The sequence below is a fragment of the Oculina patagonica genome, chromosome 1, assembly GCF_052425735.1.
Source record: "Oculina patagonica isolate OP01 chromosome 1, crgOcupat, whole genome shotgun sequence".
Taxonomy (NCBI): domain Eukaryota; kingdom Metazoa; phylum Cnidaria; class Anthozoa; order Scleractinia; family Oculinidae; genus Oculina; species Oculina patagonica.
In genome coordinates, this window is record NC_135758.1 from 35,782,400 (window position 1) to 35,803,573 (window position 21,174).

At 39.0% G+C, this 21,174-nt stretch overlaps 2 protein-coding genes across 2 annotated transcripts; both read left to right on the forward strand.

Annotated features, from left to right (window-relative positions):
• The first annotated feature begins 1,118 nt into the window (after nucleotides 1-1,118).
• On the forward strand, nucleotides 1,119-11,283 carry LOC144650368 (adenosine receptor A2a-like). Its single transcript, XM_078510028.1, has 2 exons — nucleotides 1,119-1,212; nucleotides 9,881-11,283. Exon 2 carries the CDS (start codon nucleotides 10,013-10,015, stop codon nucleotides 10,904-10,906), a length of 894 nt encoding a protein of 297 aa, XP_078366154.1. The 5' UTR covers nucleotides 1,119-1,212; nucleotides 9,881-10,012; the 3' UTR covers nucleotides 10,907-11,283.
• LOC144646769 (alpha-2C adrenergic receptor-like) lies at nucleotides 1,353-2,223 on the forward strand. Its single transcript, XM_078506459.1, is given in 2 exon segments — nucleotides 1,353-1,937; nucleotides 1,939-2,223. Coding segments are annotated over 2 exon segments (870 nt in total).
• Nucleotides 11,284-21,174: the final 9,891 nt, after the last annotated feature.

The following is a 21,174-nucleotide window of genomic DNA, read 5'->3' on the forward strand; positions in this document are numbered from 1 at the left end:
AAATATCAATCACGATAAGAAGTTGTTCGGTTGACTTATACAGATCCACGAAAAGGCACCCAGTTGCCAAAAGCCTCAGCTTGAAATAATAAGAAGCGCAACTTGATATAATATAAACGACTTTTACGACTAAGGATAAAAAAGTTACCCCGGTACCTTGCAGCTTGGGCCAAGATTGTCGGCGCGAGCGTTTATGAGATAATTTGAGGGGAAACAAAGAAGAATGAAGGAACAGAACGCTGAATGCGATGGTGATTTCAAGGTTAAAAACGAAACCAGATGTTCTTTTTGTGCAACTTTATTGTTGTGGTGTTTATTTTATTGTTCCAATATTGATTAGCAGTTTTCTTCAGCTACTTGCAAATCCAATTAAAATTTGTTCGATCAAGTAACGAAGTTCCGTTTGAGTTTTGACAAGTTCCGGTTCATATTGTTCGTGCATAAACCGAAATATTACTATATTGCAGATCTCGGCTGTGGTTTAAAGGGACTGTGTCACGGCTGAGTTAAGATTATTTTATTAAGCTTTGCCAAATACTCGCTATGAAACTTAATGTTTGCAAAGAAATTACTTCTATGAGTCTAAATGACAAAACCATAGCTTTATTGCTACCAAATGTGTCTCCCGGGCGTTATAGTTTAAAGTTACAAGCAAACGAAACTATAACTTTGAAAACTGTTCAGCCCAACAAGATTTCAAAAACCCATATCGCAATCCGTTCAATCTTCTTCATATTTTGCCATCCGTACCTTCTTTTGTTTTTGCTGTGTTATTGAAATGTCCCTTCACTGTTTTAAGAGGTTATTTTTTTATTTCACTGAATTTGTTGGTCATTTCACATGCCTAAATTTGGCTAAAATCCGTGACACAGTCCCTTTAAGTTGTTATCCCTTATAACCTAACGTTTGACACGTTCCTGACGTACATCGAATCACTAAGAACCTCTCACCAAATATACGTGATCGCCGAAAAAAGACACAATATCGGTGTTTATTCTTATTATTTCCGTAATATCATTTTATTAGTTCACCTTTTTAAGGATCTTTTTCCTGATCTGTATTAATTGTCATTCGTGCTGTCGTGGGAGACAGTCAGCTGGCATGCAAATTAGATACGGCATCGGTGGACATTGTAAGTTTACGAAAAATTATAAATACGGTGCCCCGGTGTAAGGCCCACGCTGAAAATTAAACGGGTTTCCGATAAGACTGGTTTTCACAAAGCTGTGAACAGCTGTTTCTACTTTAAAAAAAAAGTGTGCGAATGCTCGTTTGGTAAATCCCATCGAGGAAAGCGATAAAAACTAAGCCAAAACAAATTCAGAGTTCGGTCTCTTCATTCGCTTAAAATGATGGTGGAAAATTGGCTCAATTCTATCGGCTGGTTACTTTCAGTCGTAACAGCAATTGGAAACGCCTTCGTAGTCCTTCTTATCGCCAAAAATCGCCGACTACATTCCCCAGCCAACTGGTTCGTTCTTTCCGTAGCAGTGGCTGACTTTGCGGTCGGAGTCGCCGTTTTTCCATCGAGTTATTTTTGTAGTTTTTCAGTGGTGTGCAACGTCAGGATATACGTGGCTTTCTACTGGTTTTTCCTCCACTGTTCAGTCACAAATCTTTGCACCTTGACTTGGGATCGTTACATCGCCATAGTTCAACCACTCAGATACAACACCTCCATAACTAAGAGACGCCCCGGAATAGTTATCCTGACAGCATGGTTGATTCCCTTCGCAATCTCGCTGTCACTTTTGGTGGGAATGTACGCCACAAACTCCATCACTGCGCAGAATGCATTTCGACTAGTCGGCGTCTCGGCCTTTGACATAATATCCTGCGTGCTGCTCTTCTATGCCGTTGTTCGTATCCTAGTTGTTGCACGTGCACAGTCACACCAAGAAGCGGCGATTGAACTGCAGCTTCAACCAAGCCACTCATCCCCTGAAGCTGCAACTTAATTCCCGTCGACGAAGAAGGCAAAACACAGCTACCTTCACAATTTCTATTGTCGTGCTTTTCTTGGGATGCTACATTGTGGTTAACTGGTTAGTTCTGTGCAGCATTATTATTTCCTGCCAAGTGCCCAATAGAGCTGGCCAGATCGTCAGTATACTCCTAGTACTCAACTCCGCTGTGAATCCTTTGGTTTACGCGTTTTTGAAGAAGGACATTAAGATGGAAATAAGGAAGCTTATTTGCAACGAAAACTTAAGCGAAGATTAATTCGCGATGTACATGTCGTCTCTTCAAGGGTGACATTTGTATCACAGTAGTCTTTATTTAAGAAAATCACTAAAGTTTATATTTTTTCTCAGTTTTTTCGTGAAAAAGACAAAGCCCTGCTACCTAACCTATCTAAATCATTGTTTTTGAACATCAACGTTTACATTTACTTGTAATCATGCATTACTTGAGAAGCACTTGTAAGGTAAAAATTTTAACATATTTTTATTTTCGAAGTGAAGGGATGGTGCCTAAAGCTGTCAATTTTTGAGGAAAGCGATATAATCTTTACTAAAGAAACTTTAAATGCAGGGCTCTCAGTTTATTCGTGAAAAAGACAAAGCCCTGCTACCTAACCTATCTAAATTATTGTTTTTGAACATCAACGTTTACATTTACTTGTAATCATGCATTACTTGAGAGGCACTTGTAAGGTAAAAATTTTAACATATTTTTATTTTCGAAGCGAAGGGATGGTGCCTAAAGCTGTCAATTTTTGAGGAGAGCGATATAATCTTTACTAAACAAACTTTAAATGCAGGGCTGATCAAACAGCTAGGGACTGATGTTAGAAATTTATTTCGGCCCAATATATTGGGTTGAACAAAACCAACCTTCATCAGTTTATTGTTTATCAAGTCTACTGCTGATCCTGATCTACACCAAGATCCAGCTACAATTTGCTCCTGTTTGTCAGAGTGGTCCTTGCATAGTTACAGAAGTCTTTGGTAGAAACTCCGTGTCGTTTTAACATGAGCGAAGAGAAGCTTAAGCTTCGAGTCAACAAAAGGATGTGCTCAGTCTGTAAATGCAAATAAGCAGAAACTGAAAGAGGTGCATGTTCGTCTTACTCATTGCATCAGATGTTCGAGATTTTAAAAACCACATTTTTAGAAATTGTTATTATAAAACACAGTCTGCGATTTTCAGTCAATAAAAATAGCGGGACTTGTAATTTAATTTTAACCTCATTTAATAAGATGTATCTTTTCCGATCTTCCATGTTGTATCAACTGAAGTGTGTGTTTGCATAATCTTTCCTCGTCACGAAGTGGAAGAAGATCTAAACATATATGTTTCAAGTTGTCAACAGCAGCTATACAGTGGAACCCCGATATAACGATCTTCGATATAACGATATTCCCGATATAACGATGAATATGTTATGTCCCGGCAATAGTAAAATGTATGGGACGGAACCCCGATATAACGATTCCTCGATATAACGATATAATTTTACTGCCCCCTTGGCATATTGTTATATCGGGGTTCCACTGTAGTATGTTTGCATAATCTTAAATCAGCACGTCTGTTTCTAGGAACACATCCAAACATGTCACAACGGTGTGAAAACTGCAAACCTGTGAGTTTGTCATTTGTCTATTTATATTAGCTGTAGTAAGCACAAATTTTAATTAACTATTTCTGTGGTGATTTCCTTTGCGATACGGAACAGATATTACTGCATGTAAAATTACTTTTTTCCTGTCGAGCAAATTCTCCCTTTGATGTAACTCTGATTTTTCTGGCTAAGCCTTTTTCGATATTTTTTGCAGAAGGTTCTCTCAGTGCCACATAATGTCATCAGAGAATAATATTTGTCCAATTAATTTAAATTATTGGCACCACAACTGCCTTGAAAAGATATTTATTTTGAAAGCATAAAATTGAGAAATTAAACGAGACTTACCTGTAAGTTGAAGTTTGATTGGAATTCTATCGAGTCATCAAACTGCTCCAAGGGATCACATAAGATTGCCAAGCGCATGCGCATAACCAGTATTTACAGCCGAATGTGAGTGTCTACTAACTATGGTGTTTTACAAAAAGAAGAAACAGGGCATTGTGAAAAACAGACCCCAAGTAAAATAGTGAGATAATGGGTAGGGAACAATGGGTGGGCATGTCATCCCTTGGAGCAGTTTGATGACTCGCTAGAATTCCAATCAAAAGTCTCGTTTAATTTCTCAATTCTATCTCGTCATCACTGCCCCAGGGATCCCATGAGATTTCAAAACTAAGACAGTCACATGCACGAGGAAAAAATCCCAAAACTGTGTACAGGATCAGCAACAAAGATGTATTTATAAACAGAATTCAACAAAACTTGTAACATAACAATAGCAATGGTTCACCTATAAGGGAAATTTAAGACATAATGTCCAAATATGTTCTAGGCAGACAATGCTGTAATGGAGCTATGAGTAACAACAAGGCTGAGATAAATTGCCCTTTTTAGTCACTGTGGAGGATGGCTGATGCAAAATTAGACGACTCCACTGATTTATTGTAAAATAAATCAAAACATATAGAGGATGGCCATCCAGCAGTTCGCAGAATGTCATGAACAGGGACACATGCTGCTTTAGCTTTCGAGGAAACTGCAGCTCTTGTACTGTGGGGTTTGAATACGTTAGTGTCTACACCAGCAGTCTCCATGACTGAACGGATCCATCTAGAAATAGTTTCCCTGGATACTCTCTTGTAAGGTTTAACAAAACTAATAAAAAGTTTCGTTTCTAAATCTCTTAAGGACTTGGTACGCTTAAGATATTCCTTCAAACAGGTAACTACACAGAGTGATGAATCAGCTTCAAAAGCTTTCAAGATAATTGACGGAGCTTTGTAGCTAGGCTTAGTTTGCTTCATGTGTTCATAGAGTAAAAATTCAAAACCATCAGGTGCTTCCTTCATGTAAGCAATATCCAGTATATGCAAACTCTGTCCTCTTTGTGCTGAGACCAATGACATCAGCATAAGCAGCTTAAGTTTAAGAGTTTTTAACTCAAGTTCCTCAACAGGGTTGAGGGATGAAAGATAGGTTAAGACAGGTTTCACATCCCAAGTAGTCAGAATGGTAACGAGGAGTTGGTGGAGAGCCCTTAAAGACACCTTTTATGAACCTTGAAATGAGTGGATTACTGACAAATGCCAATGTTATTCTTTGGGACAGCAAAAGCTGATATGGCACTCCGAGCAGTATTGATGGTGGTGTAAGACAGTCCTATGTCATATAGGGTGACCAGAAAATCCAAAACTGTTGTCAAAGGCGGGTCATAGGGATCATTCTCCCGTTCACTACAAAAGGCAATCCATTGTGTGATGTACGGCTTGTACTGCTTTTGTGTTCCTGTTGACCAAGACTGGAGTATGATTTTTGCAGCTTTGTCTGACACATTCAGTCTCTGCTGGAGGCTTTGCCGGAGAGCTTGCAGACCATCCGTTTTATTTGTTTCCGAAGGGGTGCAGTGCACCGTTGTGAGGTTGCATCAGTAGGTGATTCGAATGTGGAAGACGGAGGGGATAGTCGACTAACAGGTGAAGGAGCGTGGTGAACCAAGGTTCAGTCTGCCAAATTGGAACTACAGGTACACCGGTTGCTTGGTCCTGTTCTATCTTCTGTAGGCAAGCTGCGATAACACTGAAAGGTGGAAAAGCGTAAAAATAGCATTCTTTTCAACTCATGTAAAAGGCATTAATATATTTTGCACCGGGGTCAGGTTTCCATGACGCATAGGTGGAAACCTTAAAATTAACTCTCGATGCAAAAAGGTCCACACAAAAGGGTTCCCACATTGTATTAATGCCTGCAAACACATCTGGGCGTAAAGACCACTCAGTAGAACTGTTAGTTTTTCTAGATTCAGTGTCAGCATCAACACTGGTGGAACCAGGAATATGGCAAGCACTAAGCCAAATCTCTCTTTTCCTACAATAACGCCAAATTTGCTGTGCCAAATCGTTACAGTCGGCAGCTTTTGTACCTCCTATGACATTTACATATGCAACTGTAGTGGTATTATCAGATTGTATCCGAATGTGTCTGTTATAAATAGTAGCACACAGGGACTTCAAACCCAGCAGAACTGCTTTCAGTTCTAAGTAATGTATATGGAATGCTTGCTCTTCCAGGTCCCATAATCCACCAGTTTTTTGACCCCCTTGTACACTTACCTGTTTACATGGAGGTTCTACAGAGTTCACTGAGTTTTTATGCTTGTGGCCGTAATCTTTTTCTTGGAAGTGTTCGTTGTCGAGCGGCCGTGCCCCAAAAATGCTGGCGGTTTGGGAATTTGCTGCCACTTACTATGTTCCTGATCATATGGCTTGAACCTCTGAAATTTTTTCCGTTGAGAATATGCAAAACCCGAATGAGGGCATGCCAAGAAGCCTTTTGCATTTGTTGTCCTGTCTTTTTACCCTCGGACAAATCCTTGAGATGTTTTGAGAGGTCATCTCCAAACAAGTTTGCTCTCGTCATCTTAGCGGAGTATGAAATCTTCCCTCAAGCTCTGGAGAGCTTCCGTTTGAGCTTGGAGTTTTTAGCGAGTTGAGCGAGCGAAGTTTGAAGACCTTTGAGAATTCCGGGGAGAATTCCCGTCATGTCCATGGGCGGATCGTCGTCTTGTCCTATGTTTGTCGGGCTTGCAATGGCCGTTAAGGTTTTATTAAAATAGATTTAGCCAAGCCTAAAAGCGGAGCTCCCCGGTTATTTACTTTGTCCTTTTTGTTAATCCTAATTTACTGACCGTTAACAGAAAAAAAAATATAGCACTTGATTCCGCGATCCAATGCGTATTACATGGACAGCGATGAACTTCAGAAAAACATTCGGCCTCTAAGAGTTCTATATCTGAGCCCGCGATATGGTCATGTGATATTGGCCATTGGATACCTTGTTTTGACAGGTGTCAATTGACCATAACATGGATATCCAATATTAAAGATGTAAGCTGTCGTTAACCTTACCAACCTTTTTCTGGAGTATGGCCGCCATGTTGGGGCGACGTCGTCGTTAGGCGCACGCGCCCGCAAACCATACCGCTAGCCATGATGACCATGAAAAAAACAAAAGCATGGTTCTGTTTATTTTCTATGGGTATGGGGCTCTGCTCTGCGGCCCTTCGGGCCGCTGGGAGCTCCGCTATAAACGTCTGGAGTCAAGTGGCTCATATCAACATGAAATTGGCGTCGACGAATATAAGAAAAACCCGAATTCGAAATAAAGATTTTCTAGCTGGGATCCCTGGGGCAGTGATGACGAGATAAAATTGTACCTACTTCCTGTTGGTTACCACCCACAAAAAAAAACTTTTAAAACTTTTTTTCTCATCATGTGGTGTGGAACAACTTTCCCTGTATTCGAAGCGTTTTATGATTTTAACTGACCAATATGTTTCAAATGCAAAATGGTTTTTCTTGTGAGGGAACTTAAGCTTACAAGCCCCGTGGTTTTTATTAGGATCCCTCGCCATTTTGTTTTCTATCTTTAATAATCTTATATAAATGGTGTATCATACATGGGTAACTGCTTTATATTCATTTATTTAGGAAAAAAGGCGATTTGGCTTGGAGCTTAAAGGGTTACTTTATTTAGGTTGGATTGAGTCAACATGCCATGTACAGGTTAATTCTTTTGACGGGTAATTTTTGCGTGCTAGCAAATAACAATATGCAACTGTGGCATGATGCTTGCCGTTAATATTTTTTGTTATGCCACACAACAGAAATGCCGTTTTCTGTTGGACGAACGCTCGTCACGTGATGCACTTCAAAGCTGTATCACTTCCCCTCCCCGAGAGTCTGTAGGCGCGCCCCGTACGCTCACTCGATAACCAAACTTTTTCGGCTTCATGAGTTTACCAAATTTCCTTACCCATGGTGCTCCGCTGACGCACTTAGCGTGCTGGAGCTTCGCCATAAATGGGTCGTAGTCAGAATTTATTTTCAATTGAATATGCCTAGGCAGGGTTCAATTCCACACCGGCAGAAACGTGAAAAATTCAGTTGTTTGCAGAACATGGTTAAGACAAGTATAACAAAACACTTACTGACTGTCCAAAATTTGTAATTGTAATTTGTTTCTCCTCAAGCCTCCACGTTCCCCTACTTTTCGTAAAAAAAAACTCACTGTTTTCCTCGGTAATAGTCGAAAGTACTTTTTCTCTATTATTATTTGTATGAAAATTTCAACTAATAAAAAATAAGATGAATAACCGTAAAATTTATCCTATAAACACTGGATGAATTCTTATCTGCTAATCTAAACTGCTAATCAACATCGGAACACTGCAACGAAACATTGCAAATAAAGTTACGTGGAAAAGAGCACCTGGTTTCACTGCAATTATTTCTAAGTCGAGGCCAGTCTTACAGTACAATCTTCATGCATTTCTCGAGGAGGAAAATGCACCATGCAGCTCCACATGTTCACTGTCGTCCTCTTTAAGTTCTCTCACTCGTTCGTTGTCTTCTCTAGACTTATAGTTAACCCTAAAATCACAATGGCATTCAGCATTTTTTTCTGAGTTCTGTCCCTCGATATTTGTTACCCTCACCCCCTCCCAAAAACCCAAACAATCCCATGAAACCTTATGCAGATACGCTTGCTCAAGGCCATCACTCTTTTCACAATAAAATATGGCAGATCTCTGTTATGGCTTGAGTAGTTATCCCTTATAAGCCGACGTTTGTCGTTTATGACGTACATCAATCACGAAGAACCCCTGCTGTTAATCCTCTGGTTTACGCCTTTTTGAAAAAGGACATTAAGTTGGAATTAAAGAAGCTTATTTGCAGAGAAAACTAATGCAAAGATTAATTCCCGATGTAGTCTCTAAAAAGGTGACATTTGTATCACAGTAGTTTTAATTTAAGGAAATCACTTAAGATAATATTTTTTCTCAGTTTATTGGTAAACAAGACAAAACCTTGCTACCTAACCTATCTAAATTATTGTTCTTGAACATTGATTTACATTTACTTACAATCATTACTTGATAGTCACTTGAGAGGTAAAAAGTTTAAAAAGCAAGGTGGGGTGCCTTAAGGCCGGCCGCCAATTGTTTTGGGAAGCCATAAAATGTTTACTTATGAGGCCTGCTCTAGACGGGGAAACTGGTAAAATTATCATATTGTAGCAGTGTCGTTTTAACATGACCGAAGAGGAAGCTTAAGCTTCGAGTCAACAACAGGATGACTCATCTGAAGTTCTTAAAATGCAAATTAGCAAAACCCAAAGCGGCGCATGTTTAAATGCTCTTATTCATTTAAAAACAAATTTTTAAGGCTTTTTATTACAAAACACATTCCGTGTGATTTTAGATTAATGCTAATAGCGGGACTTATTAATTAATTTTAACCTCATTTTAATAAGATGCATATAACGTACCTTTTCCGATCTTCCATGTTGTATCAACTGTAGTGTGTGTTTGCGTAATCTTTTCTCGGCACGTAGTATTGGACAAGATCTAAACATGGAGATGTTTCAAGTTGTCGTAAATTTTTGCGTGCTCTGGTTAGTAAATAACAGTATGCGTCTGCGGCATGATGTCTGCCGTTAATACATTTTGTCACACCACAGAAAGGCCGTTTTCTATTGGAAGTGAACTCATCACGTGATGCACTTCAAAAATGTATCACTTCCCCAAAGCAACAAACTCTATTAAATCTGCTAATCTAAACATCACATTATTATTATTATTTCAGTGAGATCTTTTTATTAGTTTACCGTTTTCGAGAAACCTTTTCCCGATCTTCATTCGTGCTGTCATGGGAGACAGTTAGCATTGATTAACATTTTTGGTTTATGAAAAAATATAAATGCGGTGCCCGGGGGTACGGTCCAAGCTGAAAACTGCTTTCCGATCACACTCAGCTTTCCACACAGCATTGGACAGCTTTGTCTACTTTAAAAAAATAGTCAAATGCTCGCTTGGTAAATCCTATCGAGGAAAGCGATAATAACTCAGCCAAAACGAATTCGCAATTCTTCTCTTCATTCGCTAAAATGGTGGCGGAAATTTGGCTCAATGTTATCGGCTGGTTCCTTTCAGTCGTAACGGCAATTGGAAATGGCTTTGTAGTCTTCCTTGTCGCCACAAATCGCCGACTTCATTCCTCGGCCAACTGGTTCGTCCTTTCCTTAGCAGAGGCGGACTTTGGAGTGGGAGTCGCCGTTTTCCCTTCAAGTTATTTTTGTAATTACTCAAAGGTGTGCAACCTTAGGGTGTACATGGCGTTCTTCTGGTTCTTCCTCCACTCTTCTGTCACAAATCTTTGCGTCTTGACTTGGGATCGTTACATCGCCATCGTTCACCCACTCAGATACAACACCTCCATAACCAAGAGACGCCCTGGAATGGTTATCCTGACAGCATGGTTGATTCCCTTCGCAATCTCATTGTCACTTTTGGTGGGAATGTTCGCCATAAACTCCAACACGGCGCGGATTGCTTTACTGTTAACCGACGTCTCGGCCTTTGACATAATATCTTGCGCGCTGCTCCTCTATGCCGTTGTTCGTATTCTTGTTGTTGCACGTGCACAGTCGCGCCAAGAAGCGGCCATTGAACTGCAGGTTCAGCCTAGTCACTCATCCACGGAAACTGCCACTCAGCTGTCAACTTCGCGTCGACATAGGGAACACAACACAGCTCGTTTCATAATTGCTATTGTCGTGCTCTTCTTGGGATGCTACATAGTGGTAAATTACTTAGTTTTGTGCATGGCGTTTTCTTGCCAAGTGTCCGACAAAGCTGGCCAGATCCTCAGTATATTCTTAGTACTCAACTCTGCTGTCAATCCTCTGGTTTACGCGTTTTTGGAGAAGGACATTAAGATGGAAACAAAGAAGCTTATTTGCAGAGGAAACTCAAACGAGGAATCCGAATGTAGTCTCTAAAAGGGCGACATTTGTTTCACTAGACAATCTAAACTCAAAGAAATTACTCTAGGGAATAACCTTTTCAGTTTATCTCGTGAACACGACAAAGGCTTGCTACCTTACCTGTCTAAATTTAGTATTGTTCTTGAAAATGATTTACTTTTACTTTTACAATTACTAGTATCAACTTCAAAACATTTATTTTTTAGATGCAAGATCAGGTAAAGCCGCCAATTTTTATTCGTAAGAAAGCCGTAAAATCTTTACTCTTGAGGCCCGATCTGGGCGAAAAAATGCTGTTTCTTCTACAAAGCGATAAAATTGTAGTCGTGTTGTTTATACACAATCTAAAGACGAAGCCAAAGCTTCGTATCAACAAAAGGATGACTCATCTGAAGCCGTATTAATGTAATTAAATTTGCAGAAGCCAAAGCGGCGCATGTTTAATTAACAACTATTCGCCGAAGGCGAAGTGATTATTGTTGATTATTAAATTTTCAGCCACGGATATTGCATTTCTAGCATTCTGATTGGTTCACTCAATCCCGGTTGTCAGCTCGTATACCTTAGTTTGACCTTATTTGGAAAATGATTGCGTTACTTTTGCCAAGCTAAAATTTTTCTACGGTTCCATCGGAAAAATGGTTGAAAAACAGCAAATTTGGCGAACTTTATAACAAGAAATAATCAGCGGTGCCTACCACAACCACAGAAATGCCATAGTAAAATTAACTACGCAAAACAAAAGGATTGATGCGAAAAGTTTAATTAATAACACTTGTAAACACCGGCACAACAAGAGCGAGTCAATAAAGTAGAAAAGCAGCAAATAATTTACGAAAGAACGGCAAACTGACACAGTTTCATTCAGTGTACGTCATAAAACTAGGCTCAGCACTTCCGTAAAGTTTGTTACCTTTCAATCTTGGTTTTGTCCTTTTATACTTCAACAAACCTGTTCCACTTTAAGCTGAATTTCGCTTCAAATAAAATAGCAGTCTTGATGACAGCCGTGGAGCCGTAAAGAAGTACAATGTAAACACTTGCTTCGTTCGACTTGCACAAGACTTGTAGTTTCCAGAAAAGCTTTTGCTTCGGATCTTCTCGTAAATCTTAACTGTTGTCACAATTTCCAGGATATTTAGACGACTTTAGAGGGGATTGTTCGAGGAAAATCTTGGAAAGAAAACTCTCTGGCTCGCTTTCCTCGTATGTTTCATTCAACTCAAGAAGTGAACACCGCGCCAGAAATTTTCGCGCCTCCTCATACTATCACTTCGTTTACATCAAAATGAAATGTCCAGTCGATTTAAACTTGAGAAGAATTTAATAAAACAATTATTCCATTCGCCCTTGTTGGATACGAGTCGTTATAGCCAACTCGGCGCTTCGCTTTATTTACCACCTCGTATCCAACGCGGGCTCATGGAATAATTGTTAAGTAATCCCCGAGACGAAGTCGAGGGGATTATTCAACAATAATCACGGAGCCTGAGGCGAATAATTGTTTTAGTATAAATTTCAGAGGTGATTATCAAGAACTGCAAAATAACAAAAGACAACAAGAAAACAACAAACGCAAATGTTCGCTTGCATACGGTGTAAACCTGTTTAATTTATCGATTCCGATCAGAATTTACACTTAAGAGTTAATGCAATAAAACAGAACAAAACAAAAACTGTAAGAAAGATAAATGAACGGTACCTTTGTATGATTGTTGGTGACTCCTTAGCAAATGTGCGAATCCTCAGCTTTTGAAATGAGTAGTTCTGGTCAGAAGAGAACTGAGTAATGTTTGCTCAATCGATCTGACTGAGTTTCTCATGGCCGAGTGCAATCGCCAAAACAACCGTGTTTACGATCATTTCTAATGCCTTGAGAACCATCTCTTGAAACTATTTTCGGTCCAACAGCCTTGGTGGTCAGTTTGCAAAATTCCCAACGTTTTAAAAAGCCATGACTTGGACTGGTATCTTTCAAACGAAGAAAAATTTCACTCAGCAAATGCGGCCATGTTTACTTGCCTGGATGTCAAGGGTGACATGGCTAAGTAACCAAGCCTTCAAAGCTAAAATCACCTCGCGCGGGGTGAATATAGCCTCATAAGCTGAGCTTCTCGACCAATCAGAATGCTTCAATTCTTATAATCACCTCTGAAATCTACTATATATTCTTATTCATTGCAGCAAATGTTCGAAATTTTAAAACCCCTTTTTAAGACTTGTATAATAATAAAGCACCGTCCGTCATGTCCGTGATTTCAGTTAATAAATTAAAATAGCAAGACTTGTAATTTAATTTTAACCTCATTTTATAAGATGTATCTTTTCTGATACTCGCAGGTAAGATGTTGTGTCAATAGGCAGTGTGTGTTTGCATAATCTTTTCTCAGCACGTAGTGAGAATAGATCTGAACAATTATCACAACGGTGTGAATCCAAGCAATGCAGTAAAATATCCACCTTTAGTGATAACTGCAATTAAATCTAATTTTCATTTTCTGAGTTAATGGATATACATATATGTTCTTGTATATAGTGAAAACTAAATTTAATTAAGTAATCATGGTTTTTTTTTTTTTAATGCACTTTTATTACAAACAACACTCACAAGCTATTTACATGGTACTAGAAACAATACAATACATACTTATCTAAATTACAGCACACTACATATTTAACACTACATTACAATAAGTTAAACAATACATTAATTACAGTCGCTGGTACGTTACATTTAAATGTATAAATTAATTGCATTGCTTACATTACTAAAATACACACTCTAACTAGCTGAGAAGGAATTTCCATTTCTGTTTAAATTTCTTCTCATCATTTGACGTGACAGCGATATATTTTTCAGTCTCGATTTTTTCGCGCACTAATGAGATAAAGTCATTAAAAACGCCTTTGACATTGTTAAGTGCGTTGACATAAAGAAAATATTTGCCCAGCAGTATGAGATGATTGAGGGCTAAACGGTGCGTACAAGGACGGGTAATTCCAAATAACACGTCTAGCTCGGAAAGAAGTAAATTCGCTTTGCTTTCGAACAGAAACCAATTTTGGAAGTTATCCCAAAAAGAAGACGCCTGCACGCAGCTAATAAACAAATGCTGTATAGTTTGACTATCAGAGGGACAGAACGGACAGAAAGGGGAAGCAACCTTTTTCATTTTGTATAATAAACTGTTCGTGGCTAAAATGTTGTGAATAATTTTATATTGGAACATTGCTAATTTAACTTCCTTTGTAGCCTTAAATGACAGAAGATAAATTTTACTTAGATTCTCTTTTGAGATACCGTATGATTGAAGTTTTTTCTCTGAGGTGGGAGGGGGAAGATCTTCACAAAGTAACAACCTTTCATACAACATTTTGCACGTTAGAGTACAAAATGGCGGCATGGATGAAGTAGCACTAGTGTCGCCGGAATGTACATGAAGTAGCTTTTTCCATCTTTGGGGAATCGCGGATATAAGGCTATAATATTGTAAAAAATTGCAATCTAATGCAAATTTGTTGGAAAAAGTGAGGAAAGGCAGAAATCGACTTTCATTTTCATCAAAAAGGTCTGAAATTTGTTGTATTCCTGCTTCGCGCCAACGAGGTAGATATACCATTTATTGTTAATCAAAATGAATCTGTTGTTCCAGATTATTTGGGAGAGTACCTCGTTCTTGCTGTGAGGTGCTGTCGACGCGATTTCCTGCCAATAATGTATAATCTGTCTGTAAAATTCAGGAAGATGACAGTTAAGGTCAAGAACGTTATAGTCATAATTACATTTAAAAAGCTCCGTGCCGCCAACACTAGACAGAAACGATTTCGGAATATACTGCCACGGTGCATCCACTTCAGAACACAAGCGCTTAACCCAGGTCAATTTTAAAGCTTTGTCGAAAAGAACAAAATCTTTCATATCTAGACCACCATCTAATTTCTTTTTGATAAGGGTGGTCTTTTTTATTTTTGGAGGTTTTTGCTTCCAAATAAAGTCGAATACTATATTATTGACTTCTTTGGCAAAGTTCTTTGGAGTCTCAATAACACTGCAGATGAACACAAGTTTGGAGAGTGCTAATGTTTTGACAATGTTTATTCTACCGTAAATGGATATGTCTCTTCTGGACCAGATACTTAAAGTTTTCTTTAAAGGTCCTAACTTTTCCAAAAAATTTTTCTTCTGAGACGCTTCATTATTGTAAGTGAAGTGTACCCCAAGAGCATAAACTGGTTCGTCACTTATTTGGAGGTTAAAAATTGCATCTTTTCTATGACGCAAGGAGCCGAGCCAAAGCATTTCTGATTTTGTTTGGTTAATTTTTAAACCAGAGCATTTTTCAAACAGCAAAAGTAAGTCAAATAAATTCGAAACCGACTGGACATCGGCGAGAAGGGCGGTAGTGTCATCGGCATATTGTGAGAGCTTGACTTCTTCAGCTCCTTGTATCAGATTAATGCCTTTGATATCTTTGGAGCGTCTAATACTTTGGGCAAAGAGCTCCATAGCAATAACAAAGAGTATGCCTGAGAGAGGGCAACCTTGACGGACACCGCGTTCTAAAAGGAAGTGTTTGGAGGCTACACCATTGTTAATAACGCAACTGGAGATGTCTTTATAGAATACGTTGATCCACTGCCGAAGATTTGGGCCAAATTTGAAAGATTCGAGGCATTTTTGGATAAAGTCCCATTCAATTGAATCACAAGCTTTTTCAAAATCCAAGAAAACAGCTATGCCTGGTATATCGTTTATTTTAGTGAAGTCCATTGTGTCTGCTATCAGTCTAATACTTTCACCGATGAATCTTCCTTTTACATAGCCAGACTGACAAGGATGGATTATGCTTGGCAGGATCCTTTCCATGCGAAGGGCAATAGTTTTGGTTGCAACTTTGTAGTCAACATTAAGTAGCGATACAGGTCTCCAATTCTTTAAATACTCCGCATTCACCTTATTCTTTTCAACCATGAATTTGCCAACAGCATTCCAAAAGTAGCGGTAGAATTCCGCGGTAAGACCATCTGTTCCTGGTGTTTTATTGCCTTTCATCAACAGCAGCGCTCGCTCGCATTCATCGATGGACATAAGACCTTCGCAGCTTGTTGCATTTTCTTCTGATAACGCGTTATCCGTTTTAAAGAATTCGTCGAAAGCATAGTCGTTCGGATTCATATTTTGTGATGTATATATCCGTTTGAAAAAACGCTCCTCCTCTTCAAGAATCTCCTTTGGGTCAGTAATTTTTTCTTGATCGTTAATAACTAAGGACGTTATATGTTTTTTCCTGTGGTTTGTTTTTTCTAAACTGTAAAAATACTTACTATTTCTCTCGCCGTGTTCATACCAGCGCGCTCTGCTCCGTATAATCGTGCCTCGCGTTTTGACGCTTGCTATTCTGGCAAGCTTGGATTTTATTCTTTCTAAATCACTTTTGAGAGAATCGCTGTACTCTGTCTGGAGCTTACACTGTAATTTAGTCATTTCCAACAAAAGAGCAGATTCTTCGTCACGTTTAGATTTTGCTTTCTTCTTCGAGAATTGTATTGTAAAAGCTCTAATTTCCATTTTAATCATTTCCCAGAACAGCCCTTTGTCTTCAATTTCTTGATGCTTTATGGCAAACACTGGAATTAAAAAGTTTAACAAATTTACGTAATTGGTGTCAGACAACAAAGAGTTGTTGAATTTCCAGAAGCCAGGCCCACGAGGGGGTTCGCACTCAGAGAAAGAAAAAGATAGAGCGACTGCGGAATGGTCAGAATAAATGTTTGGGATTATTTTACGTTCGCTAATTCGACTACTAGATTGTTCCGAAATGAAGAGGTAATCTAGTCTACACTGAATTTTCATTGAGGGGTTCGCCCATGTAAAGCCAAGCGAGTCTGGATTTTTGTAGCGCCAGGAGTCGAGCAAATTATGCATTTTAATTAAAGTCGTGAATTCGATGGTTGATGCTTTTTTCAGGTCTACCGGTTTACCGCCTCTTTTGTCCAAAGTGTTGATTAGGCAGTTGAAATCACCCCCTAAAACAAGGTTTTCGTTACCGTCATAGTTACTGAGAATATTATTCAAAAGCTCTCTAAGGAATACAACCTGCTGGTTTGGATCGTTTGGTGCATAAACATTAACCAATATGACTTTTGTGTTATCAATAACAATTTCTGCCACAATGTACCTCCCGTATTTATCTTCGGTAATTTTTTCAATATTAACGTCAAGCCGCGGTTTAAAGAGAATCATAACTCCTCTGCTGTGAGACGAGCCATGGCTAGATACGATTTTGCCTCCCCATTCTGCCTCCCATCTTCCGATAGCGTCTAGTGAGGAATAAGTTTCTTGCAAGAAAATTATGTCAGATTTTTGCTGATGCAGCCAGCGAAATACCTGTCTTCGTTTTCTCGAACCGTTTAACCCTCTTACATTAAAAGATATAATTTTGTACATTTAGATTCTCTGCAGAAGGCAAAGTCACAATATTCCAGAAATATATATAGCATTTGTTTATCTTATAACGCTCATTATGCAGCGAGATTTCACAACATGGTATTAATTTCCTTTTGTTGATCGAGTTAGAGTTATGTAGACATATGTAATAGAACATGCTTACAACAGAAACACAACAGAAACAATATAAACTACTAACAACCTCGGACTTACCTATGCATTTGTGCGGCATTATTGACTGGGACAAAAAAAAAACCGATACAGCAGCCGTCAAGCAATGGTTGAGCTGAACGACGAAGCAGGAGAGTTAACTAGTCATATTACACTTAAGTGTCCATTAAACGTCCGTAAATGGGGAAATTAGCTGTTTCGGGTCCTCTGTAAAGTGAGCCATCAATGATAAGCTTTTCAACTTTGAAATAAGCTTCTTTCTTATCACGTTTCGATGCTTTGAGAATGGGGTATAAGCTCTTCCTTATCTCGTCTACTTCCTTGGGAAAATCGTCGGATATTCCAATGTTGGTGCCTTTGGGCAGGTTCTTTATAAACGACTTGATGAAGTTCTTGTCTTGATAAACGGAGAGTTTGACTATTATTGGACGTGGTCCAGAGCTTCGGCCATCGCGTTTACGAGTAGAAATCCTATGAACTCGATCGAATTGTATCTGCTCTTCGTCGCTGGGTGGAATTTTCAGCTTTGTGCGCATAAATTCTCTCAGAACCGTCTCGGTGTCATTGTTCGATTCGTTTACTCGCTCTTTAACGCCATAGAATTTTAGGTTGCCCCTGCGGCTATGGCATTCCAGTTTGACGTGCCGGCGACGTAATTCATTAATATCTTTCTCCATTTGCTCTTTGGCAGTGTTCATGTTTCGTTGTTGAGACTCCACAGTGCTTGTCAGCGTTTTTAAATCTTCGATCTCTGCTTGCGCATTTTGCAGGCTTGTTTGAAGGGATTTATTTTCTTCTTCTAGCTGGGTGATTCTACTTTTATGATTTGCCAATTCAGGAAGCACATCTAACAGCATGTTGAGCTTCTCTTCGATACTGCCTAGTCTTGCGTTCATTGTATCCTTGCATAGTTCACAGGACTGTCTGCAACTGTGATGTTCGGTCGCGTCTTCATCGTCCGTTTGTGAACTTCCTTCTCGTGTTCTTTTTCTCCCTCTTTCTTTCGTGTCGTGATAATTAGCTTGTTCGTCGGTCATTTTATCATTATTAAGAGAAAACAACCATGACCGCGGCTGCAAGGTTGAATAGCATCAGGAGCTCGATCGCCTCGTGTCCGCCATGTTTCGCTGCTCGAGCCCAGTCCAGTAATCATGGTTTTCATGGTGATTTATCATAAAAGGTGGAATGTTATTTGCTCTGCACAAAAGAAGAGGTTGGATTAGATGTTCATCCTCCGGTTAATCATCTATTTTGTTTTGTTTTTCTTTGTTTATCAGTTGGTTAGTATTATTGCTCGTAGTGACCACAAAATTTTAATTAACTATTTGGTCTAGATAGCAGCAGGAAAGTTGTTAGCTTGCGCAACTTGCAGGCTAGCAAGTCAAAATTTTAAGAAAAAACGACAAAATGTTTGAGTTTTAAAGACATGTTTCGACAGATCTTTTGTCATCCTCAGTCATAGACCATTAAGTTATAAAGTTGAATTTTTAACGAGTAAATAGAAATGTTACTAATGAAGTGGCTATGAGCCACTGAACTCGGAAAACGAATCAATCATAATCATCACGTAAAGAAGGGATTTCTACACATTTTGTTCTATTTTTTTACTTAAAAGACACAGTGCTACGTAAATGTATGTCAACCGGACGCGGTTTACAAATGAGGGAACTAAATTACAGCTACAGAGAGCTGGCTTATAATTTACATGTAGATACAAATATTGTTTTAAAAGTCGATTTAGCGTCGTCTATACTGTCGGAAGAAACCTGGGGCTTTTTTATCCAAAGCGAATATCCGCCATTATAATGTGATAACCTTGTCTAATATACAAGTGCAATTATATTAGCCCACTATCAGCGAAATTCCTTGTGGCCGAAAAATAGAAGGTCGTAATTTGTAACATGTATACAAATACAGAACTAGCGTTAATCTAAAATGCATTATAACCCCCGATAAATGCTATATAAACTATATATAAGCTACCATCTTGGTCTTTAATTCGCCTTTTCTGACAGACTGGCTCACAGGCTTTTTTTCGGGAAGAAAATTGACAATATTGAAGCTGATTACATAACCACCGGGAAAAAAATGGAAAAAAACTGTCTTTTTTCTACAAACATATGCGAGGGTGTTCATTTTAAAAACCTTTATTATTCATTTTCTAGACAAAACCAAAGACCTATATCAACAATGGGTATTTTATTGTAATTTGTAAATAAGAGTTTATTTTTCAGTTTCCTTTACGGTAGTTTCGAACTGAAACAACTTTGATAGCAATATATCTTTGCATTTTAAATTTCATTTTTTATTATTAGAGAGCCCCTTCTTCACCGCCGTTGATTGATTGTCACCCGTGCTGACAAAATGCGCAACTGACGTTATAAACCAAATTCACAATTGAAAGATTATTGGAAAATTTCAACAGCAGGATTGAAAACAAGTTTGATTCTGAAATCAGTTCAAAAGACCAAAGGAAAGCTGTGTCAGTGAGTCATCCGATTTCTCGCAACACGTTTGGAAAGGCCGTCGGTTACAGCGATAACGTTCGGCAAAAACAAGTTATTTTCCCCTTGCATTCAACAGATCATGTCAGATCCTCTGCAAACCTAAACTGAATAACCTGAAACAATTTGTTTCAAGAAGTCAACTGAAATGGAAGTTTGGTTCAATATCATCGGCTGGTTACTTTCAATCGTAACAGCAGCGGGGAATGGCTTTGTAGTCTTCCTTGTCTCCAGAAATCACCGACTTCATTCCTCAGCTAACCTGCGATTAGGCGTTATTTTTCTCGCGGCGGAAGGGTCACCGGAAAAATGAACGCCTGATACAATTACTTGTCAAGTCGTCTGTAAACAGTCCAGAATCTGGACTTTTTTCTGATTGGTCAGGAAACAAAAGGCAACATAAAACTTTATCCTGATTGGCTAATTGAAATCAAGAGACGATCGATCCAGACGATCGTGCCAGTAACGAAAACGTACTGACCTTGAAATGTCTGACCTGACAATTTTGTCGGGTTGATTGAGAGCGTTGGAGCCTTACACAAAATCAGCCTTTGCTGAAAACAAATTTTAAAAATCCTCCGATCAGCTCGTTCAAAAAAGGGTAAATCCTTTAAATACATGCTTGAGAGCCAAAATATAATTTGAAGGCGCTAATGCGACGCGACCACAAAAGGCACATGGGGAGTCCGTGCAGGCCTGTCTTTAACTTTATTTTCACAAAGCAGGACGGTATCTTCACCAACTGAAACGCTACTCTCACAGAGATAGCATGCAGCAATTCTTGTTCAACTTTTTGGCATAACTCATCTATGATCTGTCATTACCTTTGCCAAAATAAACCTTTGACCACCTTTGCTGCAAGCTCAGTTTGCACAACTTCCCGCCTCTGTTAATTCCCGACAACGGAGCGACTTCCTGTAAATTATGATTGGCTCACGCTAATCTGAAGGCATCGTCGACATTCCCGTTGACAGATACTTTAATTAGGGGGCGGCAGACGACTCGACAAGTAATGGTATCAGGCTTTCCTTTTTTATCTCCTTCCCTCCGCCGCGAAAAAAAAAAGAAAACCTAATAAGAGAACATAATATCCTGCGCACTGCTTTTCTATGCTGTTGTTCGTATCCTAGTTGTTGCACGATCACGGTCACACCAAGAAG